The 21,037-nt window shown below is 40.8% G+C and overlaps 1 protein-coding gene across 1 annotated transcript in view; it reads left to right on the top strand.

The window, feature by feature from the left end:
• The window catches only part of DENND6A (DENN domain containing 6A), a 119,984-nt gene that overhangs the window by 37,068 nt on the left and 61,879 nt on the right, over window positions 1-21,037 (top strand). The window contains exons 2-6 of the mRNA XM_089678748.1: window positions 392-430; window positions 2,522-2,564; window positions 4,274-4,386; window positions 8,014-8,094; window positions 9,013-9,118. Coding sequence (XP_089534874.1) covers window positions 392-430; window positions 2,522-2,564; window positions 4,274-4,386; window positions 8,014-8,094; window positions 9,013-9,118 — 382 coding nt within the window. The remainder of the gene's footprint in view (window positions 1-391; window positions 431-2,521; window positions 2,565-4,273; window positions 4,387-8,013; window positions 8,095-9,012; window positions 9,119-21,037) is intronic.

The following is a 21,037-nucleotide window of genomic DNA, read 5'->3' as shown; positions in this document are numbered from 1 at the left end:
TATTAAAAAGTGAAAGTTTGATTTATGATTATTATTCTGTCCCATTATTTTTGGTCCCTTAACAAGTGGGAGGCACATATGCAAACTGTTGTAATTCCTACACCGTTCACCTGATTTGGATGTAAATACCCTCAAATTAAAGCTGACAGTCTGCAGTTAAAGCACATCTTGTTCATTTCATTTCAAATCCATTGTGGTGGTGTATAGAGCTAAAAATGTTAGAATTGTGTCCATGTCCCATGATTTATGGACCTGACTGTATCCTTCGCTATGTAGATTAGTGTTCCTTTTTTTTTTTTTTTTTAATATTTTAAGTTTTAATTTTACATTAATTCATTAATTTGTATATATCTTATATTAAAGAACCATTGTTCTCACCTTTTTCCCAAAGGCATTGTATCCTCCACATGCCAAGCTAACTGATAAAGAGGTAAGTGATGTATAAGGATGGTAGGTATCACTTGGTTGCTTTTAATAAGACTAATTGTACTTTTTATTGACTTTTATCTACTCCAGACTTGTCATTCACAGGTGAAACAACTGGCTGATAATAATAAGTTCACCTTTGGAACATGTAACATGTTCCCATAGCTGCAGTCGCGCTCGCCGCCCCCCCTCCTTCAGATAATACGGGGAAACTACTCCCCGTACTATCTGTCAGATTTGAAAATAACGCGGCCGTGCGGGGCACCGCCCACACGGCCACGTCACTCATTCATAGAGTTCTGTGAATGAGCGCCTACAAGTCCCAACAGCCTTAGCAGCTGTTGGCTTGTAGTTTTCAGTGAACTACCAAAGTGCTGTGGAGCGCCGTGGTAGTTCTGTGAAGCTTCCTGTCAATATATCTGCTTTACTATACATCCCGTATGCCAAGCAGATATACTGACAGGTCTGTAGCAGACCTGCATAGCATCAGCAATCTACTGATCTCTGGTACAATGCCTTCCAGGCTGCTTTGGACAAAAATAATAAATGTACATTTTTGTTTTATCTGCAAAAAAATGTGCATTTATTTTTTTTGTACAAAACTTTTTTTCTTTAAAACTGGCCATACATCAAGCAGTTTCCATCAGTTCTTGATGAGCTGGTCAATATTCACTTTGTAGATGACCCTGTTTGCCCCTTCCTACTTGATAGTCTTTGACTGAAAAATTGAAGGAGGCGGGCAGAAAATTGCAGCTGAACAGTGGCTTCATATAATTGGATGCAGCCACTGTTCGGGTATTCTGAAAGCTGCCGAGTTGTCGAAATACCAAAGCCGGCACTGCAGATATGTCCATCTGTATATCATGGATGGAAGAACCTATTAAATTTATGTGTATAAGTCCATGTTTAACCTTCATTATTATGTCTACTGACACTTTATCTTTATAGTAAAAATTGTGGTTTAATTTAATCTTACAGTTTACGAAACAATCATATGTACAGTATACTTAGTGTATCCAAACTCAACACCAAAAATGTAGTATATTGTTGCTTACTATTTGGTGGCTGCATTTTTTTTTTTAAAGCTGCTTTTCTTTTATTTCACCTGGTGACCCTTCAAATAACACACTTCCTGTCCTTGGGTGGCTACGTCACTCCTCCAATGAATGTATGGAGGGAGCCATGGTTGTCATCTTAGACTGCTGTCCTAATATGGACTACAAACATGTCCATGTCTCTTTGGCTACATTCCCATGTATTGTTGTGTGAATGCGTTTTTGCATGCATTTTTATGCTACACGCATAGGGTAGCCCATTCGTTTCATTGGGCTGTCCTACACACAGCAAACATGCCTAAGAAGCTTGTGTACCTTTTTGGACCTTGATCTTTGGCCGTAATTTTTAACTGCATATTTTGTTTTGTTTTGTCATGCGTTTTGACATTCTAAAATGCACCTCTGCTTGCTGAGTTTGGGGTGTGTTTAACAATGAATGGCACTGCAAGTGCGACTTGTGTTTTTTATTCTTTCCTTGAATGCGTGAAAACGCAGGCTTTTGCCCATGTTCACAGAATGCTCGGCTGTGAATGCAGCCTTCATCTCCATTACATGGGGGTGTAACGGAACCGGTACCCGACCGCACTTGGGTATATTCCGTTATCCCGTAGCTTCCGCTGTCCAAACACCATCCACGGACCCCACCCTGAAATCCCTCAGGAAAAAGACAGCACCCAGCTCGTGAAAACACAGGCTTTTGCTCATGTTTACAGAATGCTCGGCTGTGAATGCAGCCTTCATCTCCATTACATGGGGGGTGCAAAAATTAGCTGGAAAGGGAGATATATTTGGTACAGCTGACATGAATTGACAAGGGCACTGCACTTTTGACAAGATCAATAGGTATTTTCTATATTTTCTTTGGGGGGAAAAAAAAGGAAAACTAATGCAACCACTACTTGCAGAGACTGTAAGCTGCAATATATTGCATTTTTGTTCTTGGGTTTAGTTATCCTTTAAGATTACCTTATAAATTGTCTCTTTATCCTGTACATAATATTGCACCTTACTTACCAGTGTGTTTGTATTCTAATTTACAGAAAACTAGCATCTGCTACCTCTCATTTCCTGACTCAAATTCAGGTAACTAGACTTTGTTTCTATTCATTTACAGCAGGGATTTGTGTTTTCCCAAGCTTTGGAAGACTCCTTACATCCCATTAAAGTACTTTGGTTAAAACTGTTTTCACACTGATCCATTTTTTGTGTTAGGCCAGGTTCACAATTATGCGTTTACTGCTGCATTTTTCAGAAATGCACAGCAGTCCATTTAACATGATTTCCTATGGGACAGGTTCACATCTCCGTGTTTTCACCCGGTGCGTTTTTTGGAAAGGGTCAGGGACTTTTTTAAACACAAAACGTTGCGTTTTTGGTTCTATAGACGTCAAAGCAGATGCTGCAGAACAGCATGTAGAGTGTTTTTGATGCATTTTTGATGCGTTTCGCGTTTTATTATGCCCAGCAACAAGTTGGGGGAAAAAAAGCAAAACGCACCACAAAAAGCACTACAGAAATGGATCAAACACAAACTGCATAGGTGTGAACCTAGCATTAAAAAAAAAGGAAAAGCATAAGAAAAATGCATGACCATTAAATACTATGGAACTCTTCATATTGGTTAGTTGCAGCTCTGTCGCTTTTTCAAAAGTCCTGCTTGCTGCATTTTTGGTGTGGTAAAAAAACCACCAAAAATGCACCTTCCCATTGAAATGAATTGAAAACATATCAAAAACACTCCCGCAGTTGTGTTTCTGGAGTGTTTTTATAAGTCATTTTTTTTTCACGGGTGCAAAATGCAGCAAAAATGCAGATGCATTTTTGCTGTGTTTTTACAAGTGAGTAGTGTTAAAGTAGCCTTACTCCCACTTTAAAAGTAATGGTGGCTGGAGGTAATTTCTGCAAAGCATTGTAAATTGAAGACCATGTTTTTACAATATAATAGACAGGAAAAGAAAGTCTCTTCTTTTCAAGTTCCAATTCCTTGTTTATATAATATGTTATCAACATTAAAGCGGAGTTCCACTCACTCTGTAAAAAAATTAAAGTCAGCAGCTGCAAAAACTGTAGCTGCTGACTTTTAAAAACAGCCACTCATCTGTCCCACGATCCCGTGTTGCCCCCGCCGCAGCCTGTTTCACCGGCTGTCCTGTATTCTAGGCACCGGCGTCTTCAGTGTGGGCACCCGGCTGTGACAGCTTGTGGCTTCACAGCCGGGTGCCCACTGCGCATGCGCGGGTAGTTCTGCGCTTCCTGAATGGCCCCGTCCTCCTCTGGGACCTGTCACGTGTCCCACAAGACTTCGGGGAGAGAGGGTAGGAGGACAATTTCCACTTACGATCACCTAGGCGATCGCAGCGGAAGTGGGAGCGGGTACCTGTCAAACTCTGGTATCCGTTCACCCTCCCCCCCCCCCCCCCCCCCGCTCCCCAAAAGTGCCAATCCTTAAAGGATCTTTAAAGCGGAACTTCCCCTTTTGGGTGGAACTCCCACTTTTAGGTAATGATGTCATACTTGGGAAAGATATTGCTGTATAAACAAGTAGAAGTGTTGCCTTTTTGCTCTCACGAGCGTGTCATTGACTCAAACTAAGGAAGGTCAGTGGGACATTTCTGTGGCTTTGAAGTACAGACAGTAAGTTGGCATAAAAATATTGATTCTGTGTTTGTTAGGTATCTTGATAATGTGTGCAGCTCCGCTTCCTGGTAGTCAGTGTTTCTGTTCTCCTGAGAAATTGTGACAGTGATTGATTTGAGTGAGGTCATCTATTTGCATTTGGCTCTCATTTCCAGGCTGCCTGGGGGACACTCAGTTCTGCTTCAGGTTCCGTCAGTCATCAGGCAGGAAGTCATCTCTGCATTGTGTCTTGGATCAGATGGACCGAGATTCGCCCGTTTATTTAAAGGTTTGGCAACTTACAGACTAAAATAAAATAAACTAAGCTCCAGGCCAGCAAATAAAATATACATATGGATTTCATTTGTGTATTTGCTTTATATACTTAGATGGGAATTTATCAAAACTGAAGCAGACAGGATCTGGAGCAGCTATGCATGGCAACCAATCGGCTTCTATCTTCTTCTATTTTCAAAACAGAACAAGCTGAAGTTGGAATCTGATTGTTTGCTATGCACAGCTACTCCAGACTATTTCTGCTCCAGTTTTTAAAAATCCTTCCATTCGGGTTTGCCTGGGTTTTGTGGTTCTGCTCTGCCAGCTTTGTGATCCATCCTTTCTTGCCAGACAGCATAGCCAGGTTTGTGACTTTACCTTTCTCCTCTGCTGTAGGCAAAGCTGCCTTGTCACCAGCCTATCCCCAGCTTCCTGACTGGGCAATGAAGTTAATGGGCTGATCAGGGTATTGCTTTGATCAATTTTTCTCTTCCTAGTGGCAAGCTCCTAGTATTGCACTGCCCATCCCTCTGCTGTGCAGAGGATGAAGGAATCTGGTATAAAGTCAGATTTGGATACTTTATACTGGTAAAAATGCACTTTAATAATTTTTAAAATGAATGTATAATATAAGTGATATCTGGCTGGAGTTCAAGTTTTAACAGAAACTGTTTTTAACTCTTGTGTAAGCAATATAAATATAGTGTATGAATATAAAATAGATTACACTCTTATATGCAGTTAACTATGAAGTGCCCCTTGTGTACAAATATATCCAGTCCTCAACCAAAGATCAGCACGTCTCTAAGGTTGTAATAAGCCAGAATTATATGCATATCATATAAAATGCGCTCTTCTAAACAATGCACAAAGAAAGATGTATAAGTAAGAGAGTGCTCTATGTAATAAATAAAAGAATGTGCAAAAAGCAATAACGTGCAATAACATAATACAGAATCAGTAGACAATTCATATTAAAAAAAAAAAAAAAGTTCATAATCTGTATTCGGACTCAAAGTGATCAGTACCAAATGTTCATATCCAAACTGTACAGAAAAATGACACCCAGGGAAAGAGTGCTTTTCCTGTCTTCCCAGAAGAACGTACACCAAACTCACCAGAAGTATATGACCTCTTTTCTCAAAGAAGGTCACATATATTTGTAATATCTCAAATGGATGTTAGATTTCTGATCATCCGAAAATCCCCCATACACATGAACAATTGGATCTCATCGTATATTGGCAATATTCCTATGCTCTTAGGAGACTCTATAGATCTCCCTCGTAGAGGGAAAGAAATTGCGAGACCTGTAGTATTATCCAATTTACTAAAAAGTTGTCTAAAAGCACACTTAAATTAATGTAGAACAATCAAGCATGTAATATCTTAGAAATGGAAACCAAAACTGCCAATTTGCGCTCCACCGAACGGATGTCACTTTTTTTTTTTTTTCTTTTTTTTTTTCTGCTGCATTGTAAGGAAATTATATTCATGGTTTTAAACAATACTTAATTTTATATCTGTAACATGCTGTTTACATAGCTTGCAGTGTTTTAGGGCTAGTTCACACTAGATGCACTTCAGTGCGCTTTTTTTTCTGCATCAAAAATTCATGCACAGTGTTTTCCATGTATTCCAATGACCTAGTTCACACTAGTGCTGGAACACAGAAAGTTGGATTCAAACTGCACTGGAACTGCTTGTGGTGTGACCTGTAAGCAAAAATCATCTGGAGTGCATTTTTTAGTGTGAACTGGCCCTTAATGTTATCAACAGTACAAAGCAATTTTGCACTTACAGATATGTTAAAATTTTAAAATCTAAACTCTTGTGATAGCGAGCATGTTTCTTCTTCCATCAAACCTTAGTGGAGAACTTTTAAAAATTTGAGTAGTAGCAAGCTTGTACCTCATCTCACAGTGTAATGTGGTTTCTCCCAATGGGTTGTCTGTATTGCAGTGTGGAATGCCGTTGGGGGGGGGGGGGGTTGTAGTACTTGACTTTAGTGGCAGCCTAGAAGTTGCATACAGCTTGGGGGCCCACTGGAGTTTGCTTTTGTTTTTTTTAGTATTTTTGGGTGGTGCCTGCTACAATAAATGTTGACCTGTAAGGTATTTTTTAAAGCATGCAATTTTGTGTTTCATAAAAACAGATTTTTCAAAATACCAGCATGATTTAAGAGCAGGTAGCCCGCATGTTCCTTTTAGATGTGTGTCTGAGCACACTGGAAGTTCAGAAAATCATGAGTGCTGTGGTAAGAAAATGTCAAACAGAAAAAAAAGTTTATCTGTCAATTTGAAAGCCAGTGATAGCCAGATTATTTCTGATGCTTATATTTTATACCTGGGGCAAAAATATTAACATTAAATTACTGAAAGGTTTGCTTTTAAGTGTAACTGTAGCAAGACTGATAGACATGTCCATTTACAGTACATATCCTTAACAAGCTGTATATGAGCTTTAAAACATGTCCGCTGAGCTTTGTAGCTGCAGGCACTGTGGAGCAATTTGTACTAAAATTTCACAGCAGAAGTATTGAAGCCCTCATCTGACCAGCTTATCTCTCCCTGCTTCCCCTTGCAGAGTTGGACTTGGCAGCCTTTCAGCCTTCAAATTTCCAAGTAAACACAGCACTGGAAGAGTAAAGCAAGTGCTGTGTGATGCAACTTGGAATACTCTAAATGCTTCTCTTGTCAGCTTTGAGGATGAATCGCTTCACATTGCATGCCAATACAGAGCTAAGTGTGGGCTTGTTTTATAACATGCTAATTGCTTGATAGCAATATCTGTATGCTGAAATGTCTATAGTCTGGCCACAGGTTCCCCTCAAATGCACATCTGTCATTATGTTATTGTTATGGCTAACATGTAGGCATCTAGTTGCCCATAACTTTTGAAAGCCTTCTTGGGCACTTTTTAAGTTCTCTGCTAGAGTGTTTTCATATGCAAATGTCAAAACTTCCTAGTAGTGTTTAGAGCTGACCCACCTCCTCCCAACTGTTCTTCATACTTCTCTTTGTATTATGATTGACAAGTATGAAGAAGTGATCATTGCAAAGGGGAGTGGAGGGGTAGTTGGTAGCGGTCGGCCTGCTCTTTACACTGATAAAGCTACCAATACACATTTTGATTTGCAGGATGGACAAATTCCCTTTTGGTGGCCTATTGGATTCGGCCATCACCGCCTGTCAAAATACCTGAACAGCGGCCGCATCCGATTGGATGCAGCTTCTTTCAGACAACAATTTTCTTCCTGGCTCCTTCAATTTGTCAATTGAAGGATGTCAGTCAGGTGGTGCACACAGGATACCCCTCCCACAAAGCAAACTTCGGCCAGTTCCTGATGCAATTTTGAGCCACGTATGCCCAGCTTGTGTCGTACTTGAATTTGCTTATGAGTGTGTCTTGAGATTTAAGGGAGATGCGTGAGGCTTTAAAGATTTGTTTTTAAGTCCTTAGCATTTAGTCTAAAGTGCAGCTGAACAAATAACAGTACTTAATTGTAGAAACGATTCATCTTCAAATACCTCTGAAAATGTCAGACGAAAACAAGTCTTTTAAAATTTGGTTTTATAGAAAGCCATATTGATTTTTTTGCCTGAAGACTTTAATTCATATTTATCTGTCTTTTTAACAGAAAGATCCATCCTGTTTCTATGGTTACGTATATTTTCGACAAGTCCGGGACAAGACTTTAAAAAGAGGATATTTTCAAAAGGTAATTAAGAACATGACAGCTGCATCAAACGCCGATCTCTGGCTGTTGGTGCAATTAACCCGGGATCACATCTTGCTGTCAGCGGTCTGAGTATAAATGGGTGCTCTGCGGCAACTCTCAAACTCAACTCTTCTGAGTGCTTTATGTGTGTGTGTTTTCTGTAGCTAGACACAAAAAAGCTAATGTGGTAAAATTCACCTATACCGAGCGCTGGCTGCTTTGTGAAAGGCTGTAATATAAATAGCATGCTGCAAACTTGTATGTTTTCCCTGTTGGATTCTCTAATTTGACATAATGATTTTTAGTACTGCTATGCTTTTCTGTTTCTTCTGTGGGTAAAAGGACCTTCATTGCTAAAAAGCTTCTAATTTGGTAAATATATGCAGTCGATTACTGTATTAATGTGCCCTGAAGCATTCCGTATATTCATTCCCTTAGGGCCCATTCACACCATGTGCTCTGGGCAGGAGGACGGCCCGATGAATGAAAGGTCCACCGCCTCCATTTATAGAGTGTTTAATTACAGGACGCTATAGTACAGCGTTTGTGAATGGGGCAGAAACGGCAGGCATAGTTGACACTTTTGATGAGAACCTATGACCAGTCCAGAGGCACATGTTAACTTCCTCTCTAATTTCCCTGTGTGGATGAGGAGCAAAAAGATACATTCACTAATCAACAGCCAGTCACAAATCATTGAAGTATGACCAGTTCAAGATGGATTTTTTTTATTGGTCAGCTTGGTGTAGTGAACTTTAGAAATTATGATATGTAGTGCCTTGAAAATACATTTATTTTTTGGACTTTGTTACTCTTACTTATTATTACTCTTTTTGAAGATTGTGATTTCAAATTCCATCACAAATACTCTGGTGTTTCTAATTTATAAAGGAAAATTCTTTTTTCTTTTTTTTTCAGTCCTTAGTTCTGATCAGCAAACTGCCATACATCAATTTCTTTCACACCGTGGTTAAACAGATCGCTCCTGAATATTTTGAAAGAAGTGACCCTTGCTTGGAAGCAGGTAAGCCCCTGATCATACTGTGCAATATCCAGTATGATCCCTTTAGTGTGGAAAGGCAGAATACATTGGTAGGCCAAGTGAACCTTTACTTTTCATGTAAGCTGACTTTACAGGATGGACCTTTTAAAAAGTCCCTGTGCTCTTCTGACCCTAGAATGCCTAAAAATAACCTACAGCTAGGTCCATATATATTTGGACATAGGCACAATTTTAGTTTTTTTCAGGTATTGACCAAAACATATTCAAGCTATAGTTATATAATGGATATGGGCTGAAAGTGCACACTCTGATGTTTAATTTGAGGGTATGTGCATCCAAATTGGAGAAGGGTTTAGGAATTACAGCTCTTAAAATTAGCCATCCCCCTTTTTTCAAGGGATCAAAAGTAATTGGACAATTGAATCAAAAGCTGTTTCATGGCCAGGTGTCGGCTACTCCTTCTTTATTTCTTCATCAATTAAGTAGGTAAAAGGTCTGGAGTTGATTTTAAGTGTGGTATTTGCATTTAGAATGTATTGCTGTGAACCTACACCACACGTTCAAGGTGCTGTTCATGCAAGTGAAACAGGCCATTGTAAGGCTTCAAAAATGAAACAAATCCATCAGAGAGATGGCAGCAACATTAGGAGTGGCCAAATTAACAGTTTGGTACATTCTGAGGAAAGAAGAACACACTGGTGAGCTCAGCAATATAAAAAGGCATAGATGTCCACAGAAGACAAATGTGGTGGATGATCGCAGGATCCTCTTTATGGTAAAGAAAAACCCATTCACACCATCCAGACAAGCGAAGGACACTCTCCAGGAGTTGGACGTATCATTGTCAAAGTCTACAATCAAGAGAAGACTTCAAGAGCGCAAATACAGAGGGTTCACCACAAGGTGCAAACCATTCATAAGCCTAAAGAATAGAACAGCCAGATTAGACTTTGCCAAAAAACATCTAAAAAAGCCAGACCAGTTCTGGAAAAGCATTCTTTGGATGGATGCAACTAAGATTAATCTGTACCAGAATGACGGGAAGAAAAAATTGTGGAGAAGGCTTGGAACAGCTAATGATCCAAAGCACACAACGTCAAATGTAAAACATGGTGGAGGCAGTGTGATGGCATGGGCATGCATGGCTTCCAGTGTCACTGGGTGTTTATTGATGACGTGACAGAAGACAGAAGCAGCTGGATGAATTCTGCAGTGTTTAGAGACATACTGTCAGCCCAGATTCAGCCAAATGCAGCAAAGTTGATTGGACGCGCTTCACAGTACAGATGGACAATGATCCAAAACACACTGCAAAAGCAACCCAGGAGCTTTTGAAGGAAAAGTGCAGTATTCTGCAATGGCCAAGTCAATCACCTGATCTCAACCCAATTGAGTATGCATTTCACTTGCTGAAGGCAAAACTAATTAAGGCAGAAAGACCCACAAATAAAGAACAACTGAAGACAGCTGCAGTTAGAGCCTAGCAAAGCATCAGAAAGGAGGAAACCCAGTCTTTGGTAATGTCCACGGGTTCCAGACGTCAGGCAGTCATTGTCAGTAAAGGATTCTCAACAAAATATTAAAAATGAATATTTTATTTATGATTATATTCAATTGTCCAATTTCATTTGAGCCGCTGAAAATGGAGGGACTGTGTATAAAAATGGTTGCAGTTCCTAAAATTTGTGCTTGATAATTATGTTCAACCCCTTGAATTAAAGTTGAAGGTCTGCACTTCAAATTCATTCGGATTGTTTCGTTTTAATTTTTTCTGTTGGCATACAGAGTCAAAAGTATGAAAATTGTGCCTGTGTCCAAATATATAAGGACCTTACTGTATGTTGCTGGTTTGGGGGGAAAAATGTGATTGTCCCCCTGCTTTACTATATCATTGCATTAATGACCTAAGTACTGGTGGGGGGAACAGGGATGAGTTTGCATGCTAACACAAAGAAATTAGGTTGAGAAACTAATGTGTCAGTGGCACATTTATTATCTCAGAAGCTGAACACATGCTACAGTGAGAAGGTGGTGAGTGTCTTGTTTGGCTCGGTTCCTCTGTCTTCTCTATGTAGCCTGTTTTTGTCTGCTCTTTTGGGGCTCATGCGCATTGATGTGAAAAAAAATGTGTTCAGATCTGTAAGGGCTGATTCAGATGAGCGCTGAGACCCCTCCTCTGTGCTCAGCAGTATTTGCATGGATGCAGTCGCATGTCAAAATTTGATATGCGAACAGGAGCGGTACACGAATCCGAATACCGACACTGGGGTAATAAAACTGGAGCACTCAGAATATGGAGCAGCTGTGATTGGTAACCAATCAATTTCTAACTTCAGCTTGTACAATTAGGCTTTGACAAACCTGGAAGCTGATTGGTTTCTATGCAGACTTGCACCAGATTTTGCACCATGTAGTTTTAGTAAATCATCCTCACTGTGTTTTCGGATCTATGCACCTGCTCCTGTCCGCTTGGCAAATTTTAACATACAGCTGTGTCTGTGCAGCCTCTGCATCCATTTGTATGGTGGATGCACATGCAGAAAAAAGTGTCTCAGTACAGAGGACAGGTCTCAGCTGCTGTCTGAAGGAGCTGTAAAGCAGTTTTTTAATAGATATGAACACAGCGTCATTGTATCCTATGAGCCCGTGTACACGGCTGTGTTTACATGAATAAAATTGAATGAATAAATACAGTTTTGCTGCGTGAATATCCATAAAATCAAAAAATGTGTGTCCATGATCAGTAATTTACCCGTATACGCATCTACAGTACATGCATGCAAACACATGTAAATATGTGATTGAGGAATGGAAGAAGAATGTAGCGGATTTGTACGTTTTACAAGTCTAAGCTTGTTTACAGAATTACTGAACTGACCATTAATGTGTGTGGGGGTTTTTTTTCTTTTTTTTTATGCTGGGATCTTGCTCCAGGCACTGCCAGCAAGATCCTATGTAGATATCAGTAAATTAATTACAGACATGTGCATGAGTTCCTCCTTTACATACTATCAACCACAATCCAACACTGAATTCAAAATATATCAAAAGACAGATGCTTGTCCTAAAACACACTTGTAAGTGATGCTGGAACACGTTCTTTCTTGCCTTTAACATATGAGGGATGTTAAAGTCAAACCAGGACTTTTAATTTTACAGGTATAAAAACGGATGCTAGTGTGGCATTACTACATGCAGCAGTAAGTGGCAAGTGTATCCTATTACTGATAGGCAAAGAAACAAGAGAACAAACAAGAAATACCTGTGCTCAAGTCCCAACAGCTAGTGCATGCATTTATCCATCAGGTGCTAAAGGGGTGTAACCACATATTAACACTAGAAATTCTGAAGGACCCCCTGCACTATGGTGTATACCCTTTCAAGCAGACTATGCAATAAATAGGGATATTTAGGTCACACATATTGCAATACATGCTTAAGCTGGCCAACTGCGTCAACGTAATCCCTCTATGGCCAGTTCTAATCTGCTCTGCCTACGCAAATGCTACTGTGGACACAATGCTAACATAGGGGAAAAGACACAATGAGGGTGAGCTACAAGGTTCAGGTCTGGTTATTGACCCAACAATACAACAAACAAGAGATACCTGTGCTCAAATCCTATTACTGCTAGGCGGTGCACATGTCGTAGGCCAGTCCAGAGACCGTTAATCAAGATGGCAGACAACAGTGTTAGTGCGTGCCTGGAACAGCGTGCGGTAATGAAGTTTCTTGTGAACAAAGGCGTAAAACCCACAGATATCTACAGAAGACTGCAAGCACAGTATGGGGATGAGACGCTCAGACGCGGTAAGACATTTGCATGGTGTAAATGTTTCAAAGACGGCTGTACGTCTGTCGGTGACCATACTGGCCGTGGTGGTTCCAAGCCCACAGAAGTCATTCCTGTGAACATTCAGTGCTTGGACGATGCCTAACCTGTCATGAACTTGCACAAGAGACAAATCTTTCTGTGAAAATGGTAAACACAATCATTCACGAACATTTTTCATTTTCGAAAAGTTAATGCACGCTGGATACTAAGACAGCATAGAAGAGTTGAAGTCTGCACTGTGACCTGGTTTGATCACCAAGGGTGTCCTGTTTCTCACTGACAACACGAGCTCCTACTGCTCACCGCACTACGTGCACATTACAGCAACTTGGCTGGGGGATATTGCCACATCCCATTTACAGCCCGGTCCTCGCATTAATTGATTTCCTCCTGTTTGGACCCCTAAAAGAGTTCCTCGGAGTTCAGCATTTCAGCACTGATGACGAAGCGAAGCAGCCTGTCCTAGGATGCTTCAGGCGTACTGACAAATCTTTCTGTACCGAAGCTTTCCAAGCATTAGTTAAACGCTGGAATAAGTGAATAAATGTAACGGGGGCGTATGTTGAAAAATAAATGCAGTTTCCACTCCTTGAAATTTTTTTTTTTTTAAAATAAAAACTGAAAACTCCCTGTTTGACTTGACCCTCCCCCCCTTGTATATACAGTAAGTCCTGATGTAGGAAAGCTCATACTTAGGAATTTCTCACCACCAGCACCAAGCAGATTTAAAGTGGTAGTAAACCTCAACTTGGGGAAAAAAGAAAAAAATTCCATGCAAGGTAATGTCATAGTGTGCTAGTATGCATTGCATACTAGCACATTATGAGGGACTTGCCTTAATACGAAGCCCTCCAGCAGCGCGCTGTCACCGTTGCAGAGATTTCTACCTTCACCTGGTCTGCCTTCTGGGTTCGTGAGCTCGTCGCAACGAAGTCTCTCCCGTGCATGCATGTGGGAGTCTCGGGCCACAGCACAGTAATTTGAAGAAACCGCACAGGTATGCCGTTCCTTCAGAGCGCATGTGCCAGCTGTAAAAAAGGGCTAATATTATTATTATATTATACAGGATTTAAATAGCGCCAACAGTTTGCGCAGCGCTTTACAAAATGAAGGCTGACATTACAGTTACAATACAATTTGGTACAAGAGGAAAAAGAGGGGCCTGCTCGTTAGAGCTTACAATCTGGGAGGAAGGGTTGAGTGATACAAAAGGTAATAGCTGTGGGGGGGATGAGCTAATTAAGAAAATAAATGGCGGTTTACTAGGTAGAAGCAGGATAGACTTCTTTAAAGAGAGGTTTTCAGGGATCGTCTAAAGGTGGATAGATTAGGAGACAGCCAGACAGATCGATGGAGAGGGTTCCATAGGACGGGAGAAGCTCGGGAGAAGTCCTGGAGGCGAGCATGGGAGTAGGTGACACGGGAACTAGAGACCAGAAGGTCTTGGGAGGATCGAAGAGAGCGGTTTGGTTGATATTTTGAGACCAGGTTGGTGATGTAGCTGGGGGCAGAGTTGTGGATGACTTTGTAAGTTGTTAGTATTTTTAATTTTATTCGTTGAGCGAGTGGAAGCCAGTGGAGGGATTGGCAGAGAAGGGGTAGCAGACACTGAACAGTTGGTAAGGTGGATGAGCCTGGCAGCAATATTCATTTCATAATGGACTGGATCTCCTAAATGTTTTGGAGATATTCATTTTACCTGTAGGTAAGCTTTATTATTAGATTACCTGTAGGTAAAAGATACAAAAGCGGGTGTACTTCCAATTTTAAGCTTGTGTTCAATGGGTTTTAATGGCCTAAGTGGTGCAGGAAGAAGCCCTTCTATGGATGTATTGTGGAGTTGCATAAGGTGAATTAAGTGATCTCTGACTTCAGTACAGTTGCTGAGTTTACTGGACAGCTTTAGCAGCTCAATGATTGCTTTCACTGATGCTCTTTAACACCAAAAACTTTCCGTTTTGGTACCTCCACTGAAATTTTGGACTTTCGTGGGTTCCATAACAAATTGCTGATGGAGCATTGTGGCAAAAACAAAAAAATCAGAGTCCCGTTCATGTAACTTGCACTGCATTTAGCTTGTCTTAGTTTTGGCCAAGTAGTACAACTTTCTATGTATCCCACCATGCCCTGGAACTCTGCAGCACAGCAATAAACTGGTTTACACAACAAAATATTTCATCCTATTTTTATCCCATTTAAGGGCTGTTTATTGTTAGGCATTGTTACTGAGTGATGTCACTTCACTTACAAGCTGGGTTTGCTTTGAGAAAATTCCTGCACATGTAGCTGCAGACAGTTGAATGTTTTTGGCATAAACGAAGGTCTGTCCTTAAAACATTCTGATAATGTAAAAAAAAATGAACACAGTAGGTGGGCTAACTAGTCTTCTGTTGTCATCAGCAGTCTTTTTGTGTCTGTTTTACACCCTTGAGAATGTGTTTTTAAAGCTGCATGCAAAAGAAAATATAATTTAATTCAGTAGATAAAAATATAACTAAAGGCAAACGTTTTTGTTTAGTTTTGGTTATAGTGGAGAGGGATTAGAATGCTTGTCAGTTTTATTGCTGTCTTTGCCCCCCATTAAGGAGATTCAAACTCTCTATTTGTCCTGCTTACCATTTTTATTGAAAGTGAGTCCTCATGCACACTGGACATTTTTACAGCGGCTGTTTTTCTCTTGTAGTGTTTTTTTCTATAGCCAGTAAACCCCCCAGCATGTTATCCTATGTGTCCATGCACACATAGACTGTAATCAGTGTTTTTTTGGCTGGAAAAACCCCCCCAGAAATAGTGGGTTTCTAAAGGAGTATTTTAGCTGTAAAAATGCTCTAACACTGAAAACTTGACAAACCAGTGTTTTTGGATGTTTTTTTTTAGCAAAAGCAGAAAAACGTGGCAAAACACTAATGCAAAAACGCTGAAAAACCTGTGTTTTTTAACATGGCTTTACACAGCTAATGCTACCTGCATTATGAAAACTCCCAGTGTGAATGGAGCCTTACAGTAAAAGAAAATCTAAAATGTTTGGGTTGTCTACGGAAAAGTAATAGAGAGGAAGTCTTCCAATGGGGACACTAGTTACCGGGTTTATAACCCTCCCTTACTATATTCAAAATAAAAAAAAATTAAAAAAAAAAAAGTTTTGCCTATAATTGTACTTTAAATGATCATAAAAGTAGAATTCTAGTTCTAAACTAAACAAAAACCCCCAAAACTCTATTGCTGTAGCTTTGGTAATCCTAATACAATCACTGACCTGTATGTAAAGAGCTGGACCACTGATCCTACACAGAGCCCAGCAGTTTGCATCTCTAGCAGTCTGACACCCCCCTGAACAATGCTCTAGTAAAAATGCTCATGCGACGTGTTCATTAGTGCACTGTGCAGGGGGCATAAGGGACTGCTCGCCCATCTTCTACCAGCACAGGGACACATTCTACTATTATTTCAGAACACATAAACTGTAAAACCACATACTATTTTAATTTTTTTGTTATGCAACCTGACAGTATACAATTATAAAAACAAGTCTGGACTGATAGCTGCCTGTGACACCTCAATGTTTATTGGCACACTCCCTACTTGTCCTCAACACAAACAATGGCTGCCACGGCACATATGTGCTGGTGCTGCGTAAACAGGTCAAGTGCTGCAGTTACCATTAAAGTGGAAATATGGCCTAAATAAAAAATGACACACATGACGCGATCTGTCACTAGCAGTAACACGGTAATGTACACAGCTCAGTGTACTCTGTAATGAAGATTGCTAACAGGTAGGCAAGCATTCTTTTTGAAGAAGAGACATAGGGGTTGATTTACCAAAGGCAAATAGACTGCTTTGCAAAGTGCAATTGCATTCTGCAAGTGCAGTTGCTCCAAAGCATGGTAAATGAGCAGACGCTCTGCTGACTTCCATCATCCAATCATGTGCAAGCAAAAATGCTGTTTTTTTTTTTTTTCTTGCATGTGATTGGGTATTGTTGGCAAAGGAAAGCTTTACCCCATTTATAAGCTCTGGAGCTACTGCACTTGCAGAGTGCAACTGATCTTTGCAAAGTGCTCAGTCTGTTTGCCTTTAGTAAATCAACTGCTTAGTATGTTCAGTGATATTATACTGTACCTTGAAGTGAAGAGGTGTATACAGTGCATGCAGGTTCCTACACACTGCAAGTGCTACTGCTTCCTCAAACCTGCAACATTCTAATCTACATTTTTTTTGTTGGCCAATCACTGTAATAGGCACTAGAAAAGTGTGGGGGGGCAGATAAGACACTTATTTCACTGGTCGCTGTTTGTGCAAGAAGGCTGAAATTATGTGCAGCCACTTCTGTTCGCTTTCTCTCGGGTATATTTTTACTTAAAAGTTTTCTTTTTTGACAGATACATTTTAAGCTGTGCTATCAGTAGATGTGATGGAGAGGGTTCTCAGGGTTCAAATGAAGTTATGACTTTCAGGCATTTCTTCTTCTGGCTCTCTCTGCTATGCTTAAAGTGGAACTTTACCCATAACGGCTTGATGAAAATAATGGTCTTTGGCAAGGAACATAAATTCCACATTAATAATTATGCTACCAAAATTAGTGTGTGCTGTTATTTGCCTCCAGCATTGTTCCTGTTTCTCCTTGCTGGAGGCTGCCATTTTGCTTAATCCCAGAAGTTCTGAACAGCAGTAAATCTTTAGGCTGACAGCAGATCGGCCTCTACATTTTTGGTGCAGAGCAAGGTGAGACAGTGTATTACTGGATTTTAAATGGTATACGCACTTATTTTTAATGTTTTGCAGCTATACCTGCAAACAGGGCTAGCCTGAAATGATTTAGTAGGGCTTAATTTTCTGACTAAAGTTCCATTTTAACAAGTCAAAATGTGGGCTATTCACTGTATAGTAGTAAACCTATCTAAAACGAGCCTTGCACTCGCCACCTGCCACATGCTAGTGGTAAATATGAAATATTTATATTAAATATTCAATATGTTTAAGACTAAAAAGAAATAAAAATGCAAATGCATGAAGAAAATACACGCAAAACTACATGCAGAAACCTTGCACAATAAACTGCTGGACAGTAGGGATGCAGAAATGTAAAACGGTCTATAATCCAGTGATATCAACAACTTTTATCTTTGGGAAAATGATTGTATCGTGTTGCTGACTTCACAGTCTTGAAATAAACAGACACTTTGACTTCTTAATAAGTAATTAGATCTGCTTGTTTGCATGGTACCCCCTCCTAACATTTGGCACGTTTTTTTTGGGGTGAGGGGGAGAGCGGGTACCTGGTTTTGACAGTTACTCCCCAGTGTTGCCAGCCCCCTGAGGTAAAATTTACTGTCAGGATGCCCAAAATTTACAAACAGCACCAAACCAAACAATTACTGACAGAGCCACATTTTTTACTGGCACTTAAATAAATTACATAAAATGGCAGTTTTACGTGCAAAACAGGGCAAATATCAGTATTTAAGCTACAAACATGTAGTCAGGTTTATATAACCTAGTCAACACAGAGTTCCCCATTACATCAGAGTCTGCAGGGTTTCCCCTTACACTGAAAGAGGAACTTTGATGTAAAGGGGAACGCTGGGAACTCTGCTGTGGGGGGAGGACTCTGGTGACCACAGACCAGCTTCCTCAAAATGAATGCACTAAGGTAATGGGGGGGTTACTGATCTAAAGGGGAACCTTGATATAATTGCCCCCCACCTTTACTTTACTCACTCCCCCCTTACATCAGTGACTCCCCCCTCAGACTGGCTGTCACTGACCTCCTCTCAGGTGCACCATGCAGGTTCAGTCAGAAGGTCCTCTCCGGGCTCCAGCTTGGCAGCTCTGGTTTCATCCTACATTCTCTCCACAGTCCACACACGTCTGGCTCATCCTGTGACCTGACTGCTCCTGTTCTTGACTCCTCTACAGGCTTGCCCTCATTGACTGCAGACATACAAGAGATGGTCAAAGACTGCAGAGTGCAGACATGATGCAAAAGATGGTCAGAGACTGCGGACATGATATAAGAAATGGTCAGAGATTGCAGATATGATGTAGGAGATGGTTAGAGGTTGCGGAGGACATGATACCGCAGATGGTTAGAGGCTGCGGAGGATATGATACCGAAGATGGTTAGAGGCTGCGGAGGATATGATACCGAAGATGGTTAGAGGCTGCGGAGGATATGATGTAGGAGATGGTTAGAGGTTGCGGAGGACATGATACCGGAGATGGTTAGAGGCTGCGGAGGATATGATGTAGGAGATGGTTAGAGGTTGCGGAGGACATGATACCGGAGATGGTTAGAGGCTGCGGAGGATATGATACCTCAGATGGTTAGAGACTGCGGACATAAAATCTCACCAGTGCCTGCTGCCTCCTTTCAGTCCAATGTAACTGTCTGTTGGCCAGTCTGTGCCTCCTCAAGTCCATCCATAGTGTACTTCTCCAGCAGTACAGAAGAAGCCACGTCCAGAAGTGCATGGATGCGGGTGGGGGTCTGCCGACCACCAGTCTCCGGGACTTCAGAAGGCCTGCTGCCATTCATAAATGGCGCCAAGCGGAGGCAGCTCCATGATGTTAATGTGCCTTTGACTGCTCGCCCGAGAACTGCCGAAAATGGCCAAGTTTGGCCAAGCCTGGCTGGCTTCGGAATTGTGCATGCGCAGTTCCAAAGTTGGTCCATAGCCATATTTTTTATGGGCTGCTGCTGTCCATAATGGATATTTACAGACAGTCAGTAAATGGGTTGAAATTTATGGACTGTTTGCAAATATACGAACAGTTGGCAACCCTGCCACTCTCACTTCCGGTCAGCTTGCCTCGGCGAGCCAAGCAGAAGTTTACCCCAAACCCCCGCTCCTCCCCCCTCCTCCCTGCAGCCTTCTAGGACACAGCACAGGTCACAGAAGATGATGGGACCATTCACAAATTGTATATATTGTACAGTTCTGCCCCCTATGGGGCAAAGTACATGTAACACATAGTCTCATGTTGCTAGGTGCATTCTAACATTAGTTATGAGGTCTGACCTGCCCCTCTCTCCTTCCTCCATGGCCAATCTGACAACAGCTAAAAAGGAGAGCAGTATTATGTCATCCTAAGCTGGCCAGTGAAAATGTCCAAAGACCAGCACCCCGGGGAGAAGACGCTGGCGCCGGCGAGGGACCTGACCCAAGAGAGAGAGAAGCATGACTGCTCACCTTCCATATACTTAAAATAAGAACAGATACTGAAAATTAGACCCAGCATATAGAACGAGGGAAGCGGCATCCATGCACATAAAATTAGAACAGATGCAGTATATAGAACAAGAGTAGTGCTGCTGAGTAGTATCCATATACGTAAAATAAGAAGGGATATTTGGCATTTCACCCAGCATACACATCAAGAGAAATGATTCAGTGTCTATACACATAAAACAATAACCGATACTTCTCTAAAATAAAAAATAAATATATATCTGCAAATATATATATATATATATTTATGTGTCGCGCTCCAAAGTATACATATAAACTTATATATTAGTGATCATATGAATATTCACGTGAGAAAATTAAAAGTGCTTCAAACCAGTGCACCTTGTGATGTTATTACAAAAATAATATTAATCCAAAACTCATAAATAGTCCTCTTTATGCTCTTATAACTTTTCAGTGACAAAATATGGTGATTCGTGCCACACTCCCCGTGCTCTATAGATAGGTGTGCGCTCACCTCCTTAATTAGCCAAAAAAGGCTAAAAACACTTTTTGTCCTTATCAGGACAGGGTAGGGATCTTCACATTAAATACGTGTTTCCATCCATGTTGTGGATTGTCTTATTTCTGCCACCATAGGTCTCCCTTATTCCTCCTTCCACATATTAGCCTCAATGGATAGGTAGAAATGATATGGATGGTATATCTTCCTCTCAATGAACCATGTAAAAGAGAGCCACAATAGTGCCTTATCCTTTGTGAGGTTCAATCTTTTATTAGTAGAGTAAAGTCACCACTCACATTTTGCAGTGTCCACTAGATCAGTGTTCAGCTCACAGGATCTGGGGCATGTACCAGCTGAACACTGATCTAGTGGACACTGCAAAATGTGAGTGGTGACTTTACTCTACT

This window comes from Staurois parvus, unplaced genomic scaffold (genome assembly GCF_062004578.1).
Source record: "Staurois parvus isolate SC_StPar_1 unplaced genomic scaffold, SC_StPar_1.0 ptg000209l, whole genome shotgun sequence".
NCBI classification, from domain to species: Eukaryota; Metazoa; Chordata; class Amphibia; order Anura; family Ranidae; genus Staurois; species Staurois parvus.
The sequence above is the reverse complement of the archived record's forward strand: the minus strand, read 5'-3'. Positions and strand labels throughout refer to the sequence as shown.